Source organism: Athene cunicularia (assembly GCF_003259725.1).
Source record: "Athene cunicularia isolate RWA chromosome 2 unlocalized genomic scaffold, athCun1 chr2_part1, whole genome shotgun sequence".
NCBI classification, from domain to species: Eukaryota; Metazoa; Chordata; class Aves; order Strigiformes; family Strigidae; genus Athene; species Athene cunicularia.
The window spans coordinates 18257926-18277866 of NW_020799095.1; the positions used below are offsets into that span (position 1 = coordinate 18257926).

Below are 19941 nucleotides of genomic sequence, written 5' to 3' on the forward strand. Positions count from 1 at the left end.
AAAAGTGCATACACAAGGCTTACATGAGTCACATCAAGATATGCAAAGTTTTATTTAGTGAAGATTTATTAAGACTAGGTGAGCTATATATTAAATGAAAATATCATAAGAAAATACCTTCATGGAATTTGAAAGGACTGTTTCTTGTCTTACTACTTACTACTTACTTGCAGTCTTACTACTGCAAGTAGTTATAAAGTAATGAAATTTAAGATTATTTCAAAACAAAATAAAACAAAACTGTCTGTAGGTTTATGCTCCCTGGGATGTGATAGCTGTAAGAGGTTTGCATATACCATACTTTGCTGAAGAAAATAGTTATGAGGAAGATGTAATGCATCCTAAAAGACCTGACAGTGTCTGAGATGAGAGAGTATTTCCAGGAAATTGCTCCTATATTTCTCTTTCCTTTCCCCACCTACTTTGTAGAGTTTTGTCCCTGTGCAAAAAGATGCTTTCTGAAGTCAGAACTCATCTTCATGGAAGCTGTTGCCACTGTGTTAAATTCAGTCAGACACAGCTTTGTCCCTTACTCTTTGCTGCATTTGGGTTTTTCTCGAGAAAGCTGAGAGCTGATTCACGTGCACACAGTAGAAAGGACTGCAAATAGCTAATGCTGCTCTGCAGCAAGGAGCTGTATGGGCTGCCAAAGTGTAGGAGAAGGATCGGAGGAGCGATGTCTCCAAGCAGGAGCTGCGCAGGTTATTGAAGCGCGTGGGGGATTCGGTCTCTGCTCGCTGCTAGCTCGGTGCTCGTTCTGGTCCTGGGAACACAAAAACATTTCTGTCATTTCTATCTATTCTTTCTGTGTGTGGAGGTTGGCAGAGGGGGGAAAAGGGGTTACAAGCTTCGTGCATTTTTAGGTAATTTTAAGGAATATCTTTAGAGGGTTTTTTTAAATAGGAGCTGATAGTAACTGAAATGGAGAAGTCTCAAAGGTGCTCGTGATCTATTATTTTTACATTGGTTCTGTGTGATTTCTCTCTTGGCCATGCAAAGTTTCTCACTTTTTTTTGCTATTGTTTTATCACAGTTAGCAATAATGTGTGTGTGTGTGTGTGTGTATATATATATATATATATATATATATATGTATATAAATATTCACATGCATCAATAAACACCAAACTTCAAACTTGTGCACGGGGTGACAAGATAAAATTACTTGCTGTGCAGCCAAGGAACTGATGAAGGTGTAAATAGTTCCAAATTAAATGCATCATATAACGATTCTTGTAGCTTTGCGGTGACCTTTCAGTTTTGTACAATAGGTGTCTCACTATTGCCATAAACTGAGGTGCACAGTGGGACTGTACCCGTTTTGTACTTGACTTGCATTTCCTTTGGATCTTTATGAATGTGGTAAAGGAACTGGTAATTTTAAGGTGGCATTTCTTCCTTAGTCCTCTCCCTTCCTCCTCCTCCTCCTCTGTTTCAGGATGTTCAAGTTATTTCTGTGCTAAAAATGTTGGCTGGCAGAAGTTTTAAATTGTGTCAAAATTTTCAGTCCCTCAAAGTCATGTGGGAAGAAGAAAAATCTCCAAACTTTGTGTTACATCCTTTATTGTTGAGTAAATGTAGAGATTGCCTTTTTTTTTTCTGTCCATCTTTCAGGTGTTGGGCAATAAAGGAGAAGATATGTAGTTTTTCGTTCTGAAATGAAATGTGAGTTGGCAGTTGTGTGCATGAAACTTGTGTATGTTCTTCTGAAAAGGATACTTCCCCCTCATCTCACCAGTGAATATACACTTCTCAGTGTAAGCGTTTGTTGCTGAGCTGTGGTGAGACCTGTTGTTGGTTTGCTGGCTGGACTATTGCGCGCTTGGATCTTTCTGCGAGTGGCACTCCTTGCTACGAAACTCATGAATTTTAATATGAATCTACAAGTGTGAGAGACTAATGGCACGACACAGTCTGAAGCACATTGAATAGCATATTGGCTGCCAATTTTGTGGTTTGGGATTTTTCTGCATTAAAACTTCCTAGTATTTTTAATATTGAATGAACATCCCCTTTTATGTTCTACTTTATGACCCAACTTTCAGGCTGCTGTGTGAGATTATTTTGATATTTTAGAGCAGTATATCGCTACTTTAAGGTGATTGTATTGTAGTGGTATCACTAGCCGAGATTACAGTTTAAGGAAATCTTTGTAAACTTCCAGGAAATTTCCCCCCCTCCCTATTACAGTGAAGCAGCTCCTGATTCTTTCTTTGCTTTATTGGAAATGAAAGCTTAAGTAGGGTTGTGTGCAGTTTGAGTTTTTGTTCTCCCTTCCTCGCCTATTTGTATGATCAAATGCTGAAATTGGCTCTTACTTGCTTGAGGGGGAATGAAAACAGCTGAGAAATGCTGCACAACTGAGACCTGTTCATCTTTTCTGGAGAAAGCATGCTTGTTGCTTGATCTTATGGTCGTAGTGTTGGGGGTGACACCTCCATGTGAGAAGTTTGGGTAAGGTGGCTTTGTGTTGTAAGCTCCGGCTGCGCCCAAAAAAAAAGCCTGTTGAGAAGAGCATTTCAAGATGTAAAACACTTGCTGCAGGCCTGTGTGGGTGGTGGTGGTGTTAGGGAAAGGAGTGTATTTTAAAAGGATCTGAAGGGGAAAAACGAAAGCTTTCAATTTTATTGCTAGACAGGAACATCTCTAAAACTTGTTTTGTTGCAAGATTTTACTGGCCTGTATAAGTTTAACAAACTTCTATTCTGTTATAAAAAGTCCTTAAAATGTGAAATGTTTTCTGTGAGAGGTCAGTATTGAGCAATTAAAGCACTAAGTAAAGCTGAGTGTTTGAACAACAAGACACTTACTTTAGCTGGTTTGGTGAACCAAAATGCAGCTGAAATCCTTCTAAGCTAGACCACTCTGTTGTCCCCTCTCCCTTCCCCAAATCTTCCCAGGCTAGCCAGATGGACCCAACCAGCATGCTCTACCTGAGCCCAGCTGAAACTGTGTTAATCTACACATTCTTGCAAATCCAAAGGGTTTTGTGGCATCTCTGGCATTTATTTGTTCTCTCACTTTGGGGGAAGGGAGGAGACAAAGGACTTGGCTGTGAAGGCAGCCAGCACACTGTCAGCCTTTGCAGTAGCACTTCAAAGTGAATGTTTTGTTTACTAGATAAGTGAAAACTGATGTAAATTTGGGGTGAAAATACAATGAATTTACTGATTCTTACCCCCTTCTCCCAATCAGGGATAGAGAAATTCAGTCATATAAATGTTAGAAAATAGGCTGTCATTAGGCTAACAAAAAGCTTAATACTAAAGCAAATGTTTTTATTCGAATTTATATTATCTTCCTTGAAGGGATGTAGAATCCTGAAGTATCTTCTTGGTGAATTAAAAGAAAAGTGGAGGGGAATGCAGTACAAATACATAGGATTATCACACCCATTTATTATGAAGACCGTTAGATACTGAAGGCCTTAAAGCTGAAATAGAAATAGTCTTCAAGAAAAGCTGAGACTTTATGAAATGTAACAGCTGTCAAATGTATAACAAGTATTCCTGTAACAGCTCTTTGGACTTGAAATTGTTTTGACCTGACATTCCCCACTCTGTGCCCCCCTGCCCTCCTCCCCGATCTGTTGGGTTTTTTGAGTTGTGTATTTGGTTTTGCCCCTCTCAGTGCAACAGATGCTTACATGTACAACACTGCTATGTATAGTCTATCTTGCACTAATGTTTTCTTTCTGTTTTTTCTTAAACTATTTTCTTTAATTTATCTGCAGGAGTCGGAAGCTTCAGATCAGAAATATCCCGCCTCACTTGCAGTGGGAGGTAGGAAGTTACTTTAAAAATTGGTATATGTGCTTAAAACCGTGTTTCTGTTTCTGTCTTTATCCACAAGACTTTCCCCCTTCCCCCACCTTTTACTTGCTTTGCACACACCACCCATTCTGTTCTGGGGAAAAATCCTTTGGAAGAGGGAACAATAGAGCCTTCTAAGCAATTCAGATAACTGCCTTCATTTCTGCTCTCCGAGTTAACCATAAAAAATGTTGAAATGGATTCTTTGGTGAATGCTGACTTCCTGATGCAGTCAGTCTCTTTGACTGAAAGCTCATCCATTTTGGACCTTGCTGGTGCCTGGTGGATGAATTCAGTAAACTTAACACAAGTTCGTATTTAAATACCTGGCCAAAACCTTTACAAAAGCAGAAATTTAATGCTGATCATTTTTCTTTGATTTTTTTTTTTAGTGTGTATTTTAGTTTTTCCTTGCTCCTCTATAGTGGTGGCATTATGACAAATTGTTTGCTCATGCTATAATGGCTCTCACTGATATACTGTATACTTGCTGTTCACACTCCTCAAATAGTGTTACAGTTTTTGCAGTAGATGGGCTACTGTGAGAACGGATCTGTTCTCTTTACTGTTTTTTCTGTGTGTGTTTAAAACGTTTTTGCATTTCACTAGCGATAAGTCATCCTTTTGCTTGCGGGAGATTAGACAGTGGAGGGTTTGAGGATAAAGCTCTGGTAGCATTCTCTGTGCAGGTTTGGTTTGCTGCCTTCATCTGACTTTTCATCTGCAGCTACTACTTTGTTTGCACTGCCTGCTTGTTTCTTAGCTTTGGAGAAAAACGGAGGCACTGCTCTCTCCAACCTAGGCTGTCAACCACTGGGTTCTGTAAGATGTCGGTACACACCATCTCTCGTTGCTTCAGTCTGTCCTTCTGGTGTGTGCTGTCCATAAAAACTTTTGTTCTGCACTTCCCAAACCTTGTGCTCCCCTCAGTGGAACTGTGTATTGCCTTGTATTTCAAGTTCATAGCTGCTTTTTGAGAAGACTAGTAATAGAAATGGTAGAGGGTGGATGATCTGAGAAATAACTTATTTGGTACAAACTTGCCCTGAGGATTTTATATAGGAATAGTGAGTATCAGAGCAGAGGCATATGAGTCAGAAAAATGTGAATAAACACAGATGTAAGCACTGTTGAGCAGAGTACATCAAAATGCTTCCACCTGCTTGTCCCTCCTTACATGAACGCAGCTATTACTGCTTGTATGTTACAGGTATCTACCCTGTTTCCTATCTGATTACTGATTTTTAAATTATTTCTCTCTCCTTCTCCGTTGCTGTAATTTTTATGGTGACATCTGGTCTCAGACAGATGTTCCCACTGCTCCACTTTTTGAAACACACTATCTTCCTAAAGTTCCCAAGGAAAATTGTCCCTATTTGTCATACCTGTCCCAAGGTTGTAATCTCAACCTTGCTTAGATGTCCTGAAGTTACTTGTACAGACCTGTCCCTTTGTTTGGGTACAGAATTTAGGGGGATGAGGCCCCAAAATAATGTCTACAATACTTTTTGCATGCTCTTAAAATATTAGGGTTGCTTGCCAAGTATGATTTGTTTACAAACTGCCTAGATTTTCTTTGTAAGTGTTAGTGTTCTGTCACTTTTGCACTAAGCAGGTAAGTTCTGTGTGTTCTCAAGAGTGCTGATGACAAAATACAGCAGCTGGTGATTAAATGAGCTGCTTGTCTTATGTCAAGTTTACCTTGGTCTCCGTGTTTTTTTGGTTTTTTTTTTTTTTTGGTGTTAAAAGAGCTTGTAAAAACTTACTTTGAGCTCCATAACACAATTCTGGGTGATTTCTCCTTAAAGCGAATCTCTTTTGCAACCAGTTGCTTTGGTAAGGAGACTAAAAGTTTATACATATAGAGAGGGATTTATACTGAAGCAATGTTCTTGCATAATGTTTTCTGAGGGGATGGGGTGTGTGTGTGTGTGTGTGCGCGCGCACGTGTGGCAGCTGGAGCATTTTTACTTAAATTGTTTCTTATAGTCCCTCTGTGCCAATCTGCTTGCCTCATTGCTCCTTTGTTAATTGCTCGAATCAAGACTGACTTCTAATGGGTGTGAAATCCTTAAAACCAAACAAAAAAATACCCGCTGAAAGAGATCTAGAAGTTACTTCAGTCTATCAGCCCTCACGTATGTTTGACATTGAAAACACACAGTACCCTGCAACATCTTTCTTGTTAGTGACATAGGGATATGTGGCAAGAATGGAAGAAGGATTAATGTTCTTGTGAAATTTTTTTCCTAGTATAATCGTTAACAGGAATGTTACTTTATTATTTGCAAAAGTATTTTCTTCAGCTCTGTTGAAATAATTGTCTTGTTTTAATTTTGTTCTTTACAGAAAACAAGCATTTTACATGGGAAGCCTACAGGTGTGCCCCTAGCAGTTGGTGTACATACCTCTAGTTTGGTGTTTTGCAGATGTTCTTGTGGCCAACATGTTACACAGTGGTACCTGTATGTCCCGAACCATGTGGGACTGGGATACAGCGAGTGTCTCTGCACACTCATACTGAACAGGGATGGTCCTTGGCTTATAACAAGTCACCCACAAAACCTTATTATTATTTCTTATTATATGAAAGGCATTGCTCTGAAATGCAGTTCTTCAGATTTGGAGAAAGCAGGCCTGGAAGAGTGGAGGGGATGCTGTTTGTAGTGTGCAGTGTAACAGAGTTTGGTAGTAGCTCCCACTCCTGAGCACCCCAGAGAATAGTATTGTCTGTTTCTGTTTTGAAAACCAGAAAACCTTTCAGGGAATAAATTGAAGCTTAATCTGAATTGAGACTGTTTTGCAATACATCAGCTGAGGAAGGTCTCCCACTGTTGATATAAGTGCTTTGTTCTCCATGCAGATGGGAGGTGGCTCTTAAGATTCATGAAATGCTGAAGTAAGTTAGTTTACTGTGAAAACTTTCAAACTGTTTCACTGGTGTACCTTAGTTTTTGAAAAGGCATGTGCCTCTAGATTTAGTAAAATCTAGTGCCTTGCAGTAGCATGGAAGAGAGAAAACATTGAACTTTAGTGTTAAGGAAACCTTGACTTCCCCTTGGAAGAAACTGGGTATGCTGAAGACTCATGTGAGACAGGACACTTCACCCATAGTTATTACATACAGATTGGGAAATAAACAGTGGGTGAAAATGGCCACAGAGTAACAAACATCTATTAATAAGACTTTTCATGAACTAAGTACAGAAATTCAGATTAACTATTTGCTCTTCTGGAGAAAAATCTTCCAACTAGTTTTCTTCTTCACATAGGTTGAAGTTACTGAACAAAATACTGACTCTTAAAACCAGCCCTAGCAATTGGACTTGTAGTTTTTTCTTCTGTGTAATGAGTTCACTGTGTACTTATCAGACCATCATGGTATAAGTAAAAAAGATAACCATTTTAGACCATATTCAGGGCTAAGTAGTAGAAGAAAGGCAGATAATGACCTGCTATAATCTGCTGAGTACTACATTGAAACAAAACCACAGGGTTGCTATATTGAAGAGCTGCTCACTCTAAGTGCAGCTGTAAAAGGTAAAATTCTAATGTATTCCAAGGCATTCGAGGTTAAGTATATACAAAACTTGCCTAGTAATTAATTTGAACTTCACAAGAAGATTTTTGGCAAGGTTCCGCAGATTTCTATACCTGCGGGTTGGGTATTCTTGTACTCCTTGCCCAGGTAGTTGAAACTGGAGGTGGAGGGAATGCAACATCTCTGTCTGAACTAAGAAAATTTAAGACTCAGACTGAAATTGGGGTCTGGACTGGTAGAGGCTTATCCAGGATCATGTTCTCTATTCATCCAGGAGGTCATTTGCATTTTATTCCCCCATCTATCACCAGACTGTCTGGGTTTGAGGACTCTGGAACGTTGCCTATGTTCCATAAAAGCATCATCACTTCTGGAATGCATCTTCCTTTTATTGTTTGCATATAAACTTCATATAGATGTTATTATATCAATTTGGTAATTTGAAGGACATGTGCATGATCAGATCTTTTTTTTTAAATTTAATTTCACCTGTTATGATGCTTGTTTGAAGAAAGACCTCAAACAATAAGTATACCTTTTTTAGTGATAGGTGTGTATAATTCCTCCCCTTACTCATCAAATATGAAGTACAGATTGGTGGTAAAGATCATGACAAGTGAAGGATTTGGCACACCACTTTTTTCAATTCTCCACACATACCAGCCCCATAGGAAAGAAGTGCCCTGGCTCTATGGTCTCTGCAGAAAAGTAAACCGATCTCTTTTTCCTGAACCACAACCTGTAACGTACTGTCTTGAGTCCTAATTTGTGACTGCAAGTAACCTCTCACTTAGCTTGTGAGTATTCAGGACTGGAGGTGTATTCGCAAGACAAGATGATATGCATTCTAGAAGGAGGTCTAGGTGTGGTGATTTAAAACTGAAGTACCTAGAGTTTGCTTCTGATTCATCATGATAGGGATCCAAGTAGAGCTCTTCTGAGAAGAAACTGTTATGTGAAATGTTACCTTTTTTCTTTCTTTTAAAACATTTTAAAACTAGCTTCCTCAGTGTAGAAGATGCTTCAAGAGATTTTCTTTCCAAATATTTTTTTCCATGTTTAGTGAAAAAAGTGCTAGAGAACAGACTTTCAGGACACAGATGGTGCCAGAAACAGCACTTGCTGGCTCAGCAGGAAGGTAGCTGTTGAAGAGTTCCCACTTATCTTCTGTGGGCTTATTTCCTTATCAGTTTGTACGGAGCAGAAAAACAGATAAACAGATACAGTGTTGATGAACTTCGTAACAAAAAAGGTAGACTAAAAGCCCAGTCTGTGGAGTGTGAACCTGTTGAGTGAGCAGAGAAGAAAGACAAACATTGAATGTGTATTTCTAGCTTTACTGTGAGACTTGCAGGTTGCTTTTGGGGACAGAAATGTGTGGGAAGGGAGGTCTGATTTAGCTCTTCCAAAGGCAAAAGGATGTTACTAAACAGGGCTTGCTTTTCCTCACTTTTTCATGGAAATGAAAAACAAAGTTTCATAGTTATGTTGAGACCTCTGTTTTAGGTTCTCCAAGCAGAAGTAGTAATGGAAAAGGATTTCTCGATCAGAGTTGCAATGTGAGTGCGGGTTCTGCATTGAGATTTCTGTCAATGCAAGAAAGGTTTGAGCTATCTCCATCTGCATATTTTGTAAGACAACTTTCAGTTTCTGTAAAAGAATTGAGACTGATTCTGACTGTGAATAAATGTTAGTAAGTCTTCTAACTGTAAATAACTGTTTGTCCTGAGGATCTTTAGTAGCTTCTGTTGCTTCTTTGATTGAAACTGCTAAACTGGGTGGGTGGTTTTGTTATTTGTTTGTGTTTTTTAATCTAGAGATGCAGTATAAAAACTAATGAATGGTTATGATGCAGTTCATTCTAGAATACCAAGGATATGAAGAGAACAGGTGGGGAACTTGTGAGTATTAAGAAAGGAAAAGAAAAACCTGAAACTTTTGCAATTAAGAATAAATGAGGATTATACAAAGCAGATTCTGCTCATAAAGCAAAATGTAAGGGGGAGATGTAGGAATGAGCTGAGCTACAATGACAAGAATTCTAGAAGAAAGATAAATCAACAGTAAAGAGATTTAAAAAGTATTGGAATATGATCTTTCACCTCAAGACTCCTCCAAGAATCCTAACTTAATGTAGTGTTATAAAAATAATGTATAGCTATAAAAATGCTAGCAGAATGCTAAGCATGCACAAATTATCTGCTACTGCCTGCTAGGTGTAGGAATCTCTAGTAGGGATCTTTGTTTTCTGTTTCTTCCTCAGAGTACTACATCAGGCACTAAGCTGTACTTTTTGCCATTTACTACTAGTCCTCCTCAGCAGGAGAATAGAGAACATGTTAGTCTGTTTTCTGTAGCAGTCTTTTTATGTATTTGAAGACCTGTGATGTTCAGGCAGGGTTACAGAGAGTTTAAGTTCTTTCAGTCTCTTCTCTGGACTGTTCTTGGATCTCTCAACCAGGAAGTCCCATAAGGTTTCTCCAGAGTAGCTTCTGTAGTTTTAGTTTCTGTAGTTTAAGATCAATTTGAGCTCTTATCTTGTTCTCTGGTATATTTGCACTCCATTTCAGCCTTGTGCCATCTTCAGATTTAATAAACACAAAACTGATACAACACTAGATGTGGTGGTCCCTGCAAACCCAGTGAAACAGAGCTCTTTAGTTTGACAGTAGGTTGGTAATAACTGTAACCTGGCAGTGATCACGAGGCCGACTTCTCACCTGCTGTTGTAGTGTTGGTTGTGTTTACCTTATGAGTCTGTTGTAAGGCACACTGTCAAAAGCCTTCTGAAGAGAGATACCCCACATATAAACTGTGAATTATGTTCTAATGAGAAACTGGAGAGATTTATCAAGAATTACGCACATCAAACAAAGGTTGATGTTGGTCACCTTAACTACATCTTAACCTTGATTCTTAACTACAAGGTAGAGAGTAGAGCAGCCCCTGGGGCAATGCAGAGCCCCTGGGCAGCACTGCCTCCTCCAGGTGTTGGTCTATAGCCAGGGGAACATGGGGGCTGCTTTTACTCCTTTCCTGCCAAAGAGAAAAGAGATGCTGCTGATCTTTCCTTTCTGCTATCTGACCTGGCCTCATACTCCAAATGAACTATTTTGCTTGAGCTGCAGGTATTTCCCATGGTCTAGCTGGGCTTAGCAGCAGGTGAGTCAGTCTGACATAGGAAAGTGACCATGTGTGTGTCAGACCACACAGTTTTACACTTAAGACATACTGGCTTATGTTGGGATTTTAATTGCCTGGCTTAATTATAGGGAGTGATATTTACAGGTATATGTGAGGTAATAAACACCCTTTGCAGGTGTTTAAAATACAGGGTGTGGGAGTAAAGGTCCTTGGATAAACATGCAATAAGCATATTTCTCACTTAGAATGATTTATTCATATGAGTGTGTTGGCTACAGCAGTGCTGATAACCGCCTTACAGTTGTTATAAACAAGGGGAAAAAAAAAAATCTAACAGGTAATTTTTGAGAATTGCACTACAGCATTTTTTACTTAAATCAGGATCTTAGTAAAAGTAACTGATAGTGATGCTTTTTTCAAACATTTGCCCCCATTTAAGGGTTGTTATCCCAGATGCCCCCAGTGAAGATACTTAGGTAGCATTGTATTAATTAACACTTTTAAAAAAAATTTTTTTTGGAAGCTTGTACTGTAGTAGTGTAAGTAAAGAATAGCCAAGTTAAAGGTGAGGTCAGGGCTCTGTTGTGCTGAGCACCTAGAAGGTACAAAACGTGGTCTTCCAACTGGAAGAAAATAATGTTAGTAGTCTGTTTTAAAGAAAACATTGTCACCAGGTCAGAGATGGCTTGACTGACACAGTTTAGAGGTGTGAAGGTTGTTCTTCCTCCGGGTGGCCAAGGTGATAAGTTGAAAGAATAGGAAGTAGAAGATTTTGGGCTTGTGCTTAAGGAAATGTGGTGTTGGGTGGTTGTTTAGGCAGCCACTTTGACTTGTGTAGCAGAGGCAAGAAGGTTGACTGTGCAGCTTTTGAAGAAGGTGCTGAAGTGCCGCAGCTTTTGAAGAAGGTGCTGAAGTGCCACAGCTTTTTGACCAGAATATTAAGCAGGAAAAACTGGCTCCTCTGAACATGCTGAGTAGTAAGCTGCAGTGACTTCAGGGCATTGTTTGCAAGGTGTTGATCAACCCTACGGTGAAAGGGACAGGACAAAGGGAGGAGGGAAGCACCCACTTGGACCTGAGACTTTTAATCTCTTGTCTCATCTGAGTCACACAGCTTTGTGATTCAGTGAGTTGTCAGATCTCCATGTTGGAGTATGAATTTTGGCTGTAATGGGCTCTAATGTCAAAGCACAAAAATGAGTGAGTTTTAAGTGTTAAATGTGGCCATTCCAACTAAGACACGCAGGAGATTTATGTCTTTGGAGACTGCATTTATGGGCCTGTATCTTATTTTCCTTCCATCATTCAGTGGGAGAAATAGCTAAATGTAGGGGTTTAAAAAAAAAAAAAAAAAATCAGCATGACTGTTTGATCCAAACTCTCACCCCATCCAAATATGTTCCATTGTCCTGTTTCTGAGACAGAGAAATCTGTTTTCATGACCAGTTTTTGATCTTCTAGAATAAAGGAAGGCACAACCTGTGATCCCTTAACTTTTCAGAAATGTTCTAATACTTAAAACAGCTGCTAGTGTGCAAGAATTTTGGCATTGTCACCATGGGGTTGGTTGGCACTGTTAGAACACTGTGTTGCTCACAAGCCTAGAATAATATGGTTACTTGTTTAACCTGTCACTAACAGTGACTCTAAAACTTGAGAAATCTTAAAAGACACACAAAGCTTGCTTGGTTCAAAACACTTTTTGGGAAACCAGCCACCAAATCTTACTTTTTACTTGCAATTCTGGAAAGGTGTCTGTGAAGGCCTTTGTTCAAGGGCACAGCTGTCAAAGTCTTGCACCCCTTAGCTATAATTTTTACTTAAGGAGTCACTTTAATCATGTGCAACCTTTTTATCCAGTGTTGTAACATACCGTTTCATAGAATTATAAAACCTTTCAGGTTGGAAGGGGTCTCAGGAGATCTGTAGTCCAACTTTCTGCTCAAAGCAAGGTCTGTATTGAATTCAAACCACATTGCTTACGGTTTTGTCCAGTCTTGGAAACCCCTAGGAATGCAGTTTGTGCAACCTCACCTTGTGGTGACCAGTCCAAAGGATTAAGATTTCTGCTAATGAGAATTGTTTTCCTTATACCTGGTGAGGATATCTGTTGTGTTAGCTTAAGCATGATGTCTCTTATCCTTCCATCCTGCACCTTTGGGAAGAGCCTGGCTCTATTTGCTCAATGACCTGTGGGGCAGGCTGCTGCTATGCTTCCCTCAAAGTTCTTTGTTCCTGGCTCAACAATCTCAGTTCCCTCAGATTCTCTTACTGGCGAGGTACTCCAGCTCCCAACCATCTTGGTGGCCCTTCACTGAACTCATTTCTGGTTCTCAATGTCTTTCTTGCACTGGAGGTCCCTAAACTGCATGCAGTATCTACATGTGATGGATTATCCCCTTTCACTCAGCATTCATTAACTTTCTTCCATCCATTTCCTGTGCTCCTGTTAATACAGTCCAGGTTGTTGTTGATCGTTGCTGCCAGGACACAGACCTGGCTCACGTTCAGCTTGCTGTCCTCCAACACACTGCATAGTCTTTTCAGCAGAGCTTCTCTCCAACCAGGCAGCCCTTAGCCTGTACCAATGTGCAAGGGATTATTCTTTCCCTGTTGCAGGACATAGCGTTTGTTGGCCCATTCATCTACCCTGCCTAGGTTTCTTTGGGTGGCAGCCCTGCCCTCTGGCATGTTGACTGTTTACCTCAGTTTGGTCTCATCTCCAAACTTGAGGAGGGTGTGCTGCAACACCTCCTCCAGGTCGCTGACTAAGATGTTAAGTATGATGGGCCCTGGAACAAGCCACTTGTTACTGGCTGCCAGGTAGACTGTGGCCAGGCACAGTACTGTCCTCTGAGCCCAACTGTTATTTGTGTTATTACTGGAAATTAATCTGGATGTGGAATCTCTGCAATTTTGTCACCTGCATGCATAGGAGGGGAAACATGTCTGGAAACAGTATTGCATCACTGCAAATAGAACTTAGGCTGCATGCCATTGCTGGGTAAATTTCCTTAAACAAAAGGATAAATTAACCCATGGTTCAAAGCACCCTTAAGTGAGACAGCCTGAAAGTGAAATAAACAGCATCAACTCACTGGTGCTTTCTTTATTTCACATGTAATTGCATGATCTTGTTTCTCACTGGTACTCTAATAGCATAAAAACCAAACCACCAAGAGACTGCTTGGTGAAAATTGTAGCTTCTGAAAATTCTTTGATTTGAATTAGCAAGCTGTAATAAAAGTCCCAAAGCATGTTTTTGACCTATGAAAGAATACACTTTTTGATAAGAATGTATTCTTATCCCTGTTAAATCTATTGATGTAGCTTTTCTGTGTGTAAACTTAGTCTATCCTAATTAATTATTCATGCTGCCTCATATCTTAAATTTTGTTCATTTTAGTTTTTCTCTGAAACAAGGAACCAGTAGTTCTTACTGGTATTGGGTCTTTTGTGGAAGTGCTGGTTTTAGATGCTGGGAGTGCAGCCCCAAAATTCCTGATCAAATTAGATGTCAGAACCTTTTTTGTTGGCATGTATGAAGTCACTGGTAAAGCTACATACTTTTATAAACAAAGATGCCCTTCAAGTGTTGTAAATTAATGTGATTAAAAAACTGCTTATGTCCTGTTCTTGGAGAAGTTCTGGAGTAATTTCAGTTACCTGCCTTGAAAGAAGATGTCACTAGCAGGGACTGTCTCTTCAGACTTACCAGTTGTATAATTTGAAAAGAATTGAAGGAAATGCATAAATGATTTGTGCCTCAGGCAATAATAAGAGAAATATTATGAGTTCTTGTTGATGGTAGCCAAAGGAATAGAAAAATGTTAACTTCAAGTGCTCTCAGTGACTCTTAATCCACTTACTCAGTTTGTGCATAAATAACATAAAACCAGCAACACCAGGTCAGAAGAAATGTTTATGTATAGTCCTGTATCCTACCTTTGCTGTGCTTTGGAAGGGGTACAAGGATAAGGACAAGGATATAGTGATAGCTCACCAGAGCAGTGTCCTCCTGGATTTCAGTATTTTGCAGCCCTGTTAACCTACTGACCCAGAAACGGTGCCTTTGTATTTGAGAAAGTCATCTAGAGTTTCTGCAGACATGTTCCTGAACCAATGCAAACTCCTAGCATCTGCAACAGACTGCAGTGAAGAGTTGAATGGTTTTAGGACATGTTGCAGGAAGAACCATCTCATCTCTCACGCTTTGAACTTCCACCTGCCTCCCAGGTTCTGTCTTGGAGGGAACAGTGAATAGTAGTAGCTCCATGACCTTTTTGTCTCTTTCCATTATTATTTTAAGGACCTTTACTCCTCACCCCTTTCTTTCCCAGGCTGAGGAGCCATAGCCTGCTTAGTTGTTATTGTGTGGAAGCTGTTCCCCATCCTTTGATTATCTTTGTCCTATTCTTGGGAGTTCTGTGGAGTGATTTGGAGTTGAGGGACTGAATCTGCACACAGTTATATCGTTCATTTTAGGAAGGTAGTTGCTGTTGGAGACCTCTGTGTATCTCTTTGGTTTTGCTCCTTTTTTTTTTTTAAAAAAAACCCAAACCCAACCAAACAACAACCCAAACAAAACCTGCAGTGAAACAGGTGAAAGCTGGTCAGTAGAATGGGATTTGCTGCATATGTCTCAAGAAATCAGTAGACTTTGACAACCATGGGAAAAATCGACATTATCAATAGTTCAGATCCTCTGGGCTTGCTGCTGGTTGCCAGGAAATGTTACATTTGAATCATATGCGTACCACATGTTGACCTAACTTTATGCAACTGGCTCTTGTGTGGAGGGAGGGGAACAAAATGTGCTTATTTCCAAGGGGCTGGCTAATTCTAGCTCAGTTGATTCTATAAAGCAATGGTAGTCAGCACGTCTCTCCTCACACGTGTGCTTAGGCGTGTGGGATTTTTTTTTTGTCTTGCTCACTAAACAAGTAGAAAGTGTCTCTCAGACTACCTATCTGATGAGCAAGTCTGCTAAGACTTGTAAAGGCTGTGATGCTGCTACAGCTGCGTGTCTCCTACGGCTACTTGTACAAGCACGCTGCTTCATTGCCTCTGTGTTCCCCTTCCTCAGTGACTATTTTAGTTGTGGTCTTGAACTAGACCATTCAAGACTGAGGCCCCATCCATCTTTTCTTACAGCTCCCACTTGCTTTCACCTAGTGCTACAGGAAAATCTCGAGTTATTTCTTGGATGCATGGTGCAAGGTGAGCTCAGCTGCATAATATCCTGCAGAAAGAGGGAGACGCATGACTGAGGCAAGCAGTGAAGCTGTTGTACCAAGCAAGGGGAAATGCCACAGGCTTATGGGGAAGCAAAAGATGCCAACACAATCTGCACCTGCATACTGCCATTTTATCCAGCAGCTAGTGCTCACTCCAAGAGTCTGGATGCTGCGGTGGGTCAGGTATTGGCTGCTGAGTTGGGCCTTGGAAAGTGGCAATGAGGACATGAGGAATATAGGTGGGAGAGATCTTTAAGATGTAGGTGAACACCAGCTGAGCCAAAAGCTGCTGAGCAGGGGGAGGGAGATGAAGTTATGTTAATGTATTTCCTTTTTTAAGCTTTTGTGTTATTCTAAAGCCTGAAACTCCCTCTGATCCTGTGTCCCAAATTGGTAGCCAAGTACATGTGGGCAGGGAAGGAAGGGAATGTAACTGGAAATAGCTCCCTTATTTTCAGATGCTTTGGATGTTGTGGCAATCAAAAGGGGGGATGTGACTAAAAGTCATCAAAAACCACTTCCAAGCACATGCCTTCTAGTGGAGCAAATAAGCATGATTTTTAGAATATAATACAAAGAGGAAATCACTCAGAAAACTCTATCCCACCATTAACTTGGGGAGGAGGGAAGATATATTAAAACTATCCTTGCAAATAGCTGCCTTGTTAGAAAGCCTAATAGGGGATTGAATGCATGTGTAAGAACCAAATCCAAATCAACATTTCTTGGGACACCTTTTATTGGGTGTTGGGGTTTTTGTTGCTCTTAGTAATAGAGTCAGGCTGTTATGTGAGTAGTAGATAGCTATTCATGCAACACTTTCACTTATTTGCTCACATAGTTCCCTTACTGAACTCATAGTTACCCAGTGTGAGCAGCAACCAGCAGGCCAACCTCAAGTACGTACTCTGAAATGGAGGGTTATAATAATGTACCAGTGGCTTCTAGGTAGGTGTTCCTTAGTCCTTTGTTGCATTGGATGTATAATTAAATCTGTAGCCTTCATCTGACTGCATATAGCAGTTGTCACCACTTTTAGATTTGGTCTGAGTTACCTGTCTGTGGTTGATGTTCGTGTGTGCTAGTGTCCTTGTGTGGGTTCAGCAGGCTTTTGGTCTGGGAAACTTTTGCATACTACCTTCTCAACACACCTTTTCTTGACTTGTTATTTTCTGGTAACTCTTTCTCCATCCAAATTTGTGGAAGTATACAAGAGCTATTCATGTGAGCTTACACTGAAGTGATGTTTGTTATCCCAACTACAGGACTTTTTTCTCTTTTTAAATATGGGATTTCTGTGGACCTGTAACATTCCTGCAGGCAGCATGGCATCAGTTCATTATCCCTAACTTTATGATCTGTGGGTATTGGTTGTTGCACCCCAAATGGTTGCTGGTTTAGGTTACTGTTGCAGGCTGGGATGACTCGTCAAATACTTGAGTGACTGCATCTTTATAGGAAACTTTCTTGTTGCCCCTTAGTATCAGTCTCTTAATAGCATTCAGTAACTAGTGTGCCTTGTAATCCATCAGTAGGTTTGGGTCTCATACCCAGAAGGCATCTGTTCCCGGTGACATCCTGGTTTTTATACATGTAATAGAAGAAACAGTACATTGGTGGTGGGATGTAGAAGAGTTGAAGTGGTTTTGTGTCTGGGACTGCAGTGGGTATGTGTAGAGGGAATTCATGCTAAATTTGTGACTGGGACTCTTCCAACTGTGCAATCTCCGATGAGATATGATGGACTATGAACATCTTCAGGAATATATGCAGGCAGCTGTATAGCAGGTATGAACTTCTCCTAGCTATGCTGTGTACACCTATTACAACCAGCCCTCGGATCTATGGTCCACAGCTGACTGGCTGTGAAATTCATTGTGGGATCTAGGAGGAGTGTAGAAGGACTACAGAATGTATTGTAAGAGAACCAGAACTTTTGCCAGTTCAGGAGTTGTGGGGGGAATACTGATGTTGCTGTTAGGTGTTATAGATAAGTGCTCACAGCTTCCACTGCTCTGCTACATGACTTTACTTCTGGTGTAAGTCAATGTTCAGTGATGCCTTTGGTCTCTGTAGAAATCCACATGTTGGTGATTGTTTTGTGTGACTGTGTGTTATGAAAATAATTTCTGTCTTAATGAAACAGAGCTCTCGAAGTGGTGTCATTACCTGACTAACAAAATATGTTAACCTGCTTCGTCATGTAAGTGTGAATTTATTTACAAAATAGAAGCTATGCAATGCTCTGTTGCAGCTTGTCAAACTGTGGTCTTTCAGCTTCTCTGGCTTGCACGAGGCATCGATGTGCTTGTAACTGCCTTTTGCTTTGCTGTTTAAAGTTTGCAGGCAATTCTTTCCTCTGTCCTTTTGTGAGGTTGTCTGTTGCAAAAGCAAAGACAGGAAGGACTTATTGTCTTACAGGAATACTTGATTTTCTGATATCATGTATACCTGCATGTGCAACAGTTCCCATTAGCTTGTCAGAACCAACCTGTTTAGTGGCCACCCTTCTGTTTGATTGCTCATTTCCGTTGTGAAACTGTTATTAATTTCTCCACCCTTTAGTGCATTAATGCAGCTTCAGAGGTGAGCCAAGCAATGGGTCATTGAGACTGTAAGGGATGTCAGAGGCGCAACCTCCAGTATCCTTGGACTACGTTGAGTGCTCTGCACTGCTCCTAATCCTTCTGTGTGGTAGTAGTTTCTGAGCTTTGTGGGATTAAAACCACTGCCCTACTACATGTAGCTTGTTAGATGTCTATCTTCTGCTTGACAAAGAAGGTACAATACAGTCTTTTGCTTTTTTGTTGCAGCAAGACCAGATGCTCTAGGAGTTGATGGAAGCTTCACAAATGGAGAAAAGACCTTCTGGGGTTGAGATTAGGGAGGGACTTCATCAGGTCTGTCTGGTCATATGTGCTTTCTTGTGCTTGGGGTAGTGGTGAACCTGAAAACTTGCTGCTGGCGATGCCAGGCTGCTGACGCAAAGCTGCTTGGACTGACCCTAGGCTTCTGCAAGGCAGGAGGTGTTGTCCTGGTCTGAGGGGCAACCGTTTTCTGGTGTCAGAGCACAGAAGTGTTTGGGGCGCTCTCCTGTTGGATATCATTGCTGCTGCTCCTGGCAGCCATCCCTTGCAGTGCCCTGAGCCAGGAAGGGTCACCATGTGCACATGAGTTACCCTGTTAGTGTGGTCACAGATAAGCACTTCTGCAGCATGAGCATATATCCAAGCATTTCTAAGGCCTCCTAAAAAATATTTTTAATAAACAATAATACCACCAATAAATGAAAAAATCATGGAGCTTCTCATTTGCAGAAGAATTTTTGCCTTTCAGAGAACTGAGTGGGTACAGCTTTTGTCAAATGGTGAAGTGGAGGCAACATTACATACTGTTTTCTGTATTGACACCAAAAAAAAAATTGTGTTTTGAGGAGTGAGCAGATTGTAGACCGTACTGTAATTAGTGGAGTGACAAATTTGAGCTGCAGTGGCATTTGACACTTGTTCTTTGGATTTCTTGTTTAGTGGAAGTAAACACAACCAGAAGTGATCAACAGCTGTTCCAGCAGCACTTTGACTACTTCCTAGCATGTATGTGGTAGAAATGGTCTCTCCAGCCTTCTTATTTCTGACCAAATTCAGGTGGTTGGGTTTGGGACAGAGGAAACTTCCACTTTGCAAGTAATAGGAAGAAGTTGCCTTTGGTCTCAATGGGAAATTTTCAATGAGTAATGATAGAGGTAGTGCGTAAAATGTAAGAGTGGGCACTGCTGACTCTTCTGCCAGGGTGCAGCATGCGTGTGTGGGAAAACCCCTTAAAAAACCCTACTCACTTCTGCAGCACCTTGGCTTGGTTCATTGTTACTGCTTTGGGAGCAAATGTGCTTTAGCTGTAAAAGTGAAGAGTTTGAAGTTTTTAAGTGTTGAAAAAGAAATGCTTTTTGAGAGTATTTATCTTTTGTGATCTAATTGGAGAAAATAAAGGTACCAATTTACTTCCTCATAAGTTTTCTCTCATTCAGACAATGGTAAGTTTATAATCAAGTGAGGGATAATTTTAATAATAAGTTGCAGGACAGTGATATCACATTCAAATTGTGCCTAACAAGATAATTATACTGTATATTAGTTCTGCTTTTCTTTTTGACATCTTAAACTTGGCAAAAGAAAAATGTAGATAGTAAAAAAAAAAAAAAAAAAAAATT

General features: G+C 40.3%; 1 protein-coding gene across 1 annotated transcript in view; it reads left to right on the forward strand.

The window, feature by feature from the left end:
* The window catches only part of IGF2BP3 (insulin like growth factor 2 mRNA binding protein 3), a 113878-nt gene that overhangs the window by 19589 nt on the left and 74348 nt on the right, over positions 1-19941 (forward strand). Inside the window, exon 3 of the mRNA XM_026843064.1 lies at positions 3734-3782. Coding sequence (XP_026698865.1) covers positions 3734-3782 — 49 coding nt within the window. The remainder of the gene's footprint in view (positions 1-3733; positions 3783-19941) is intronic.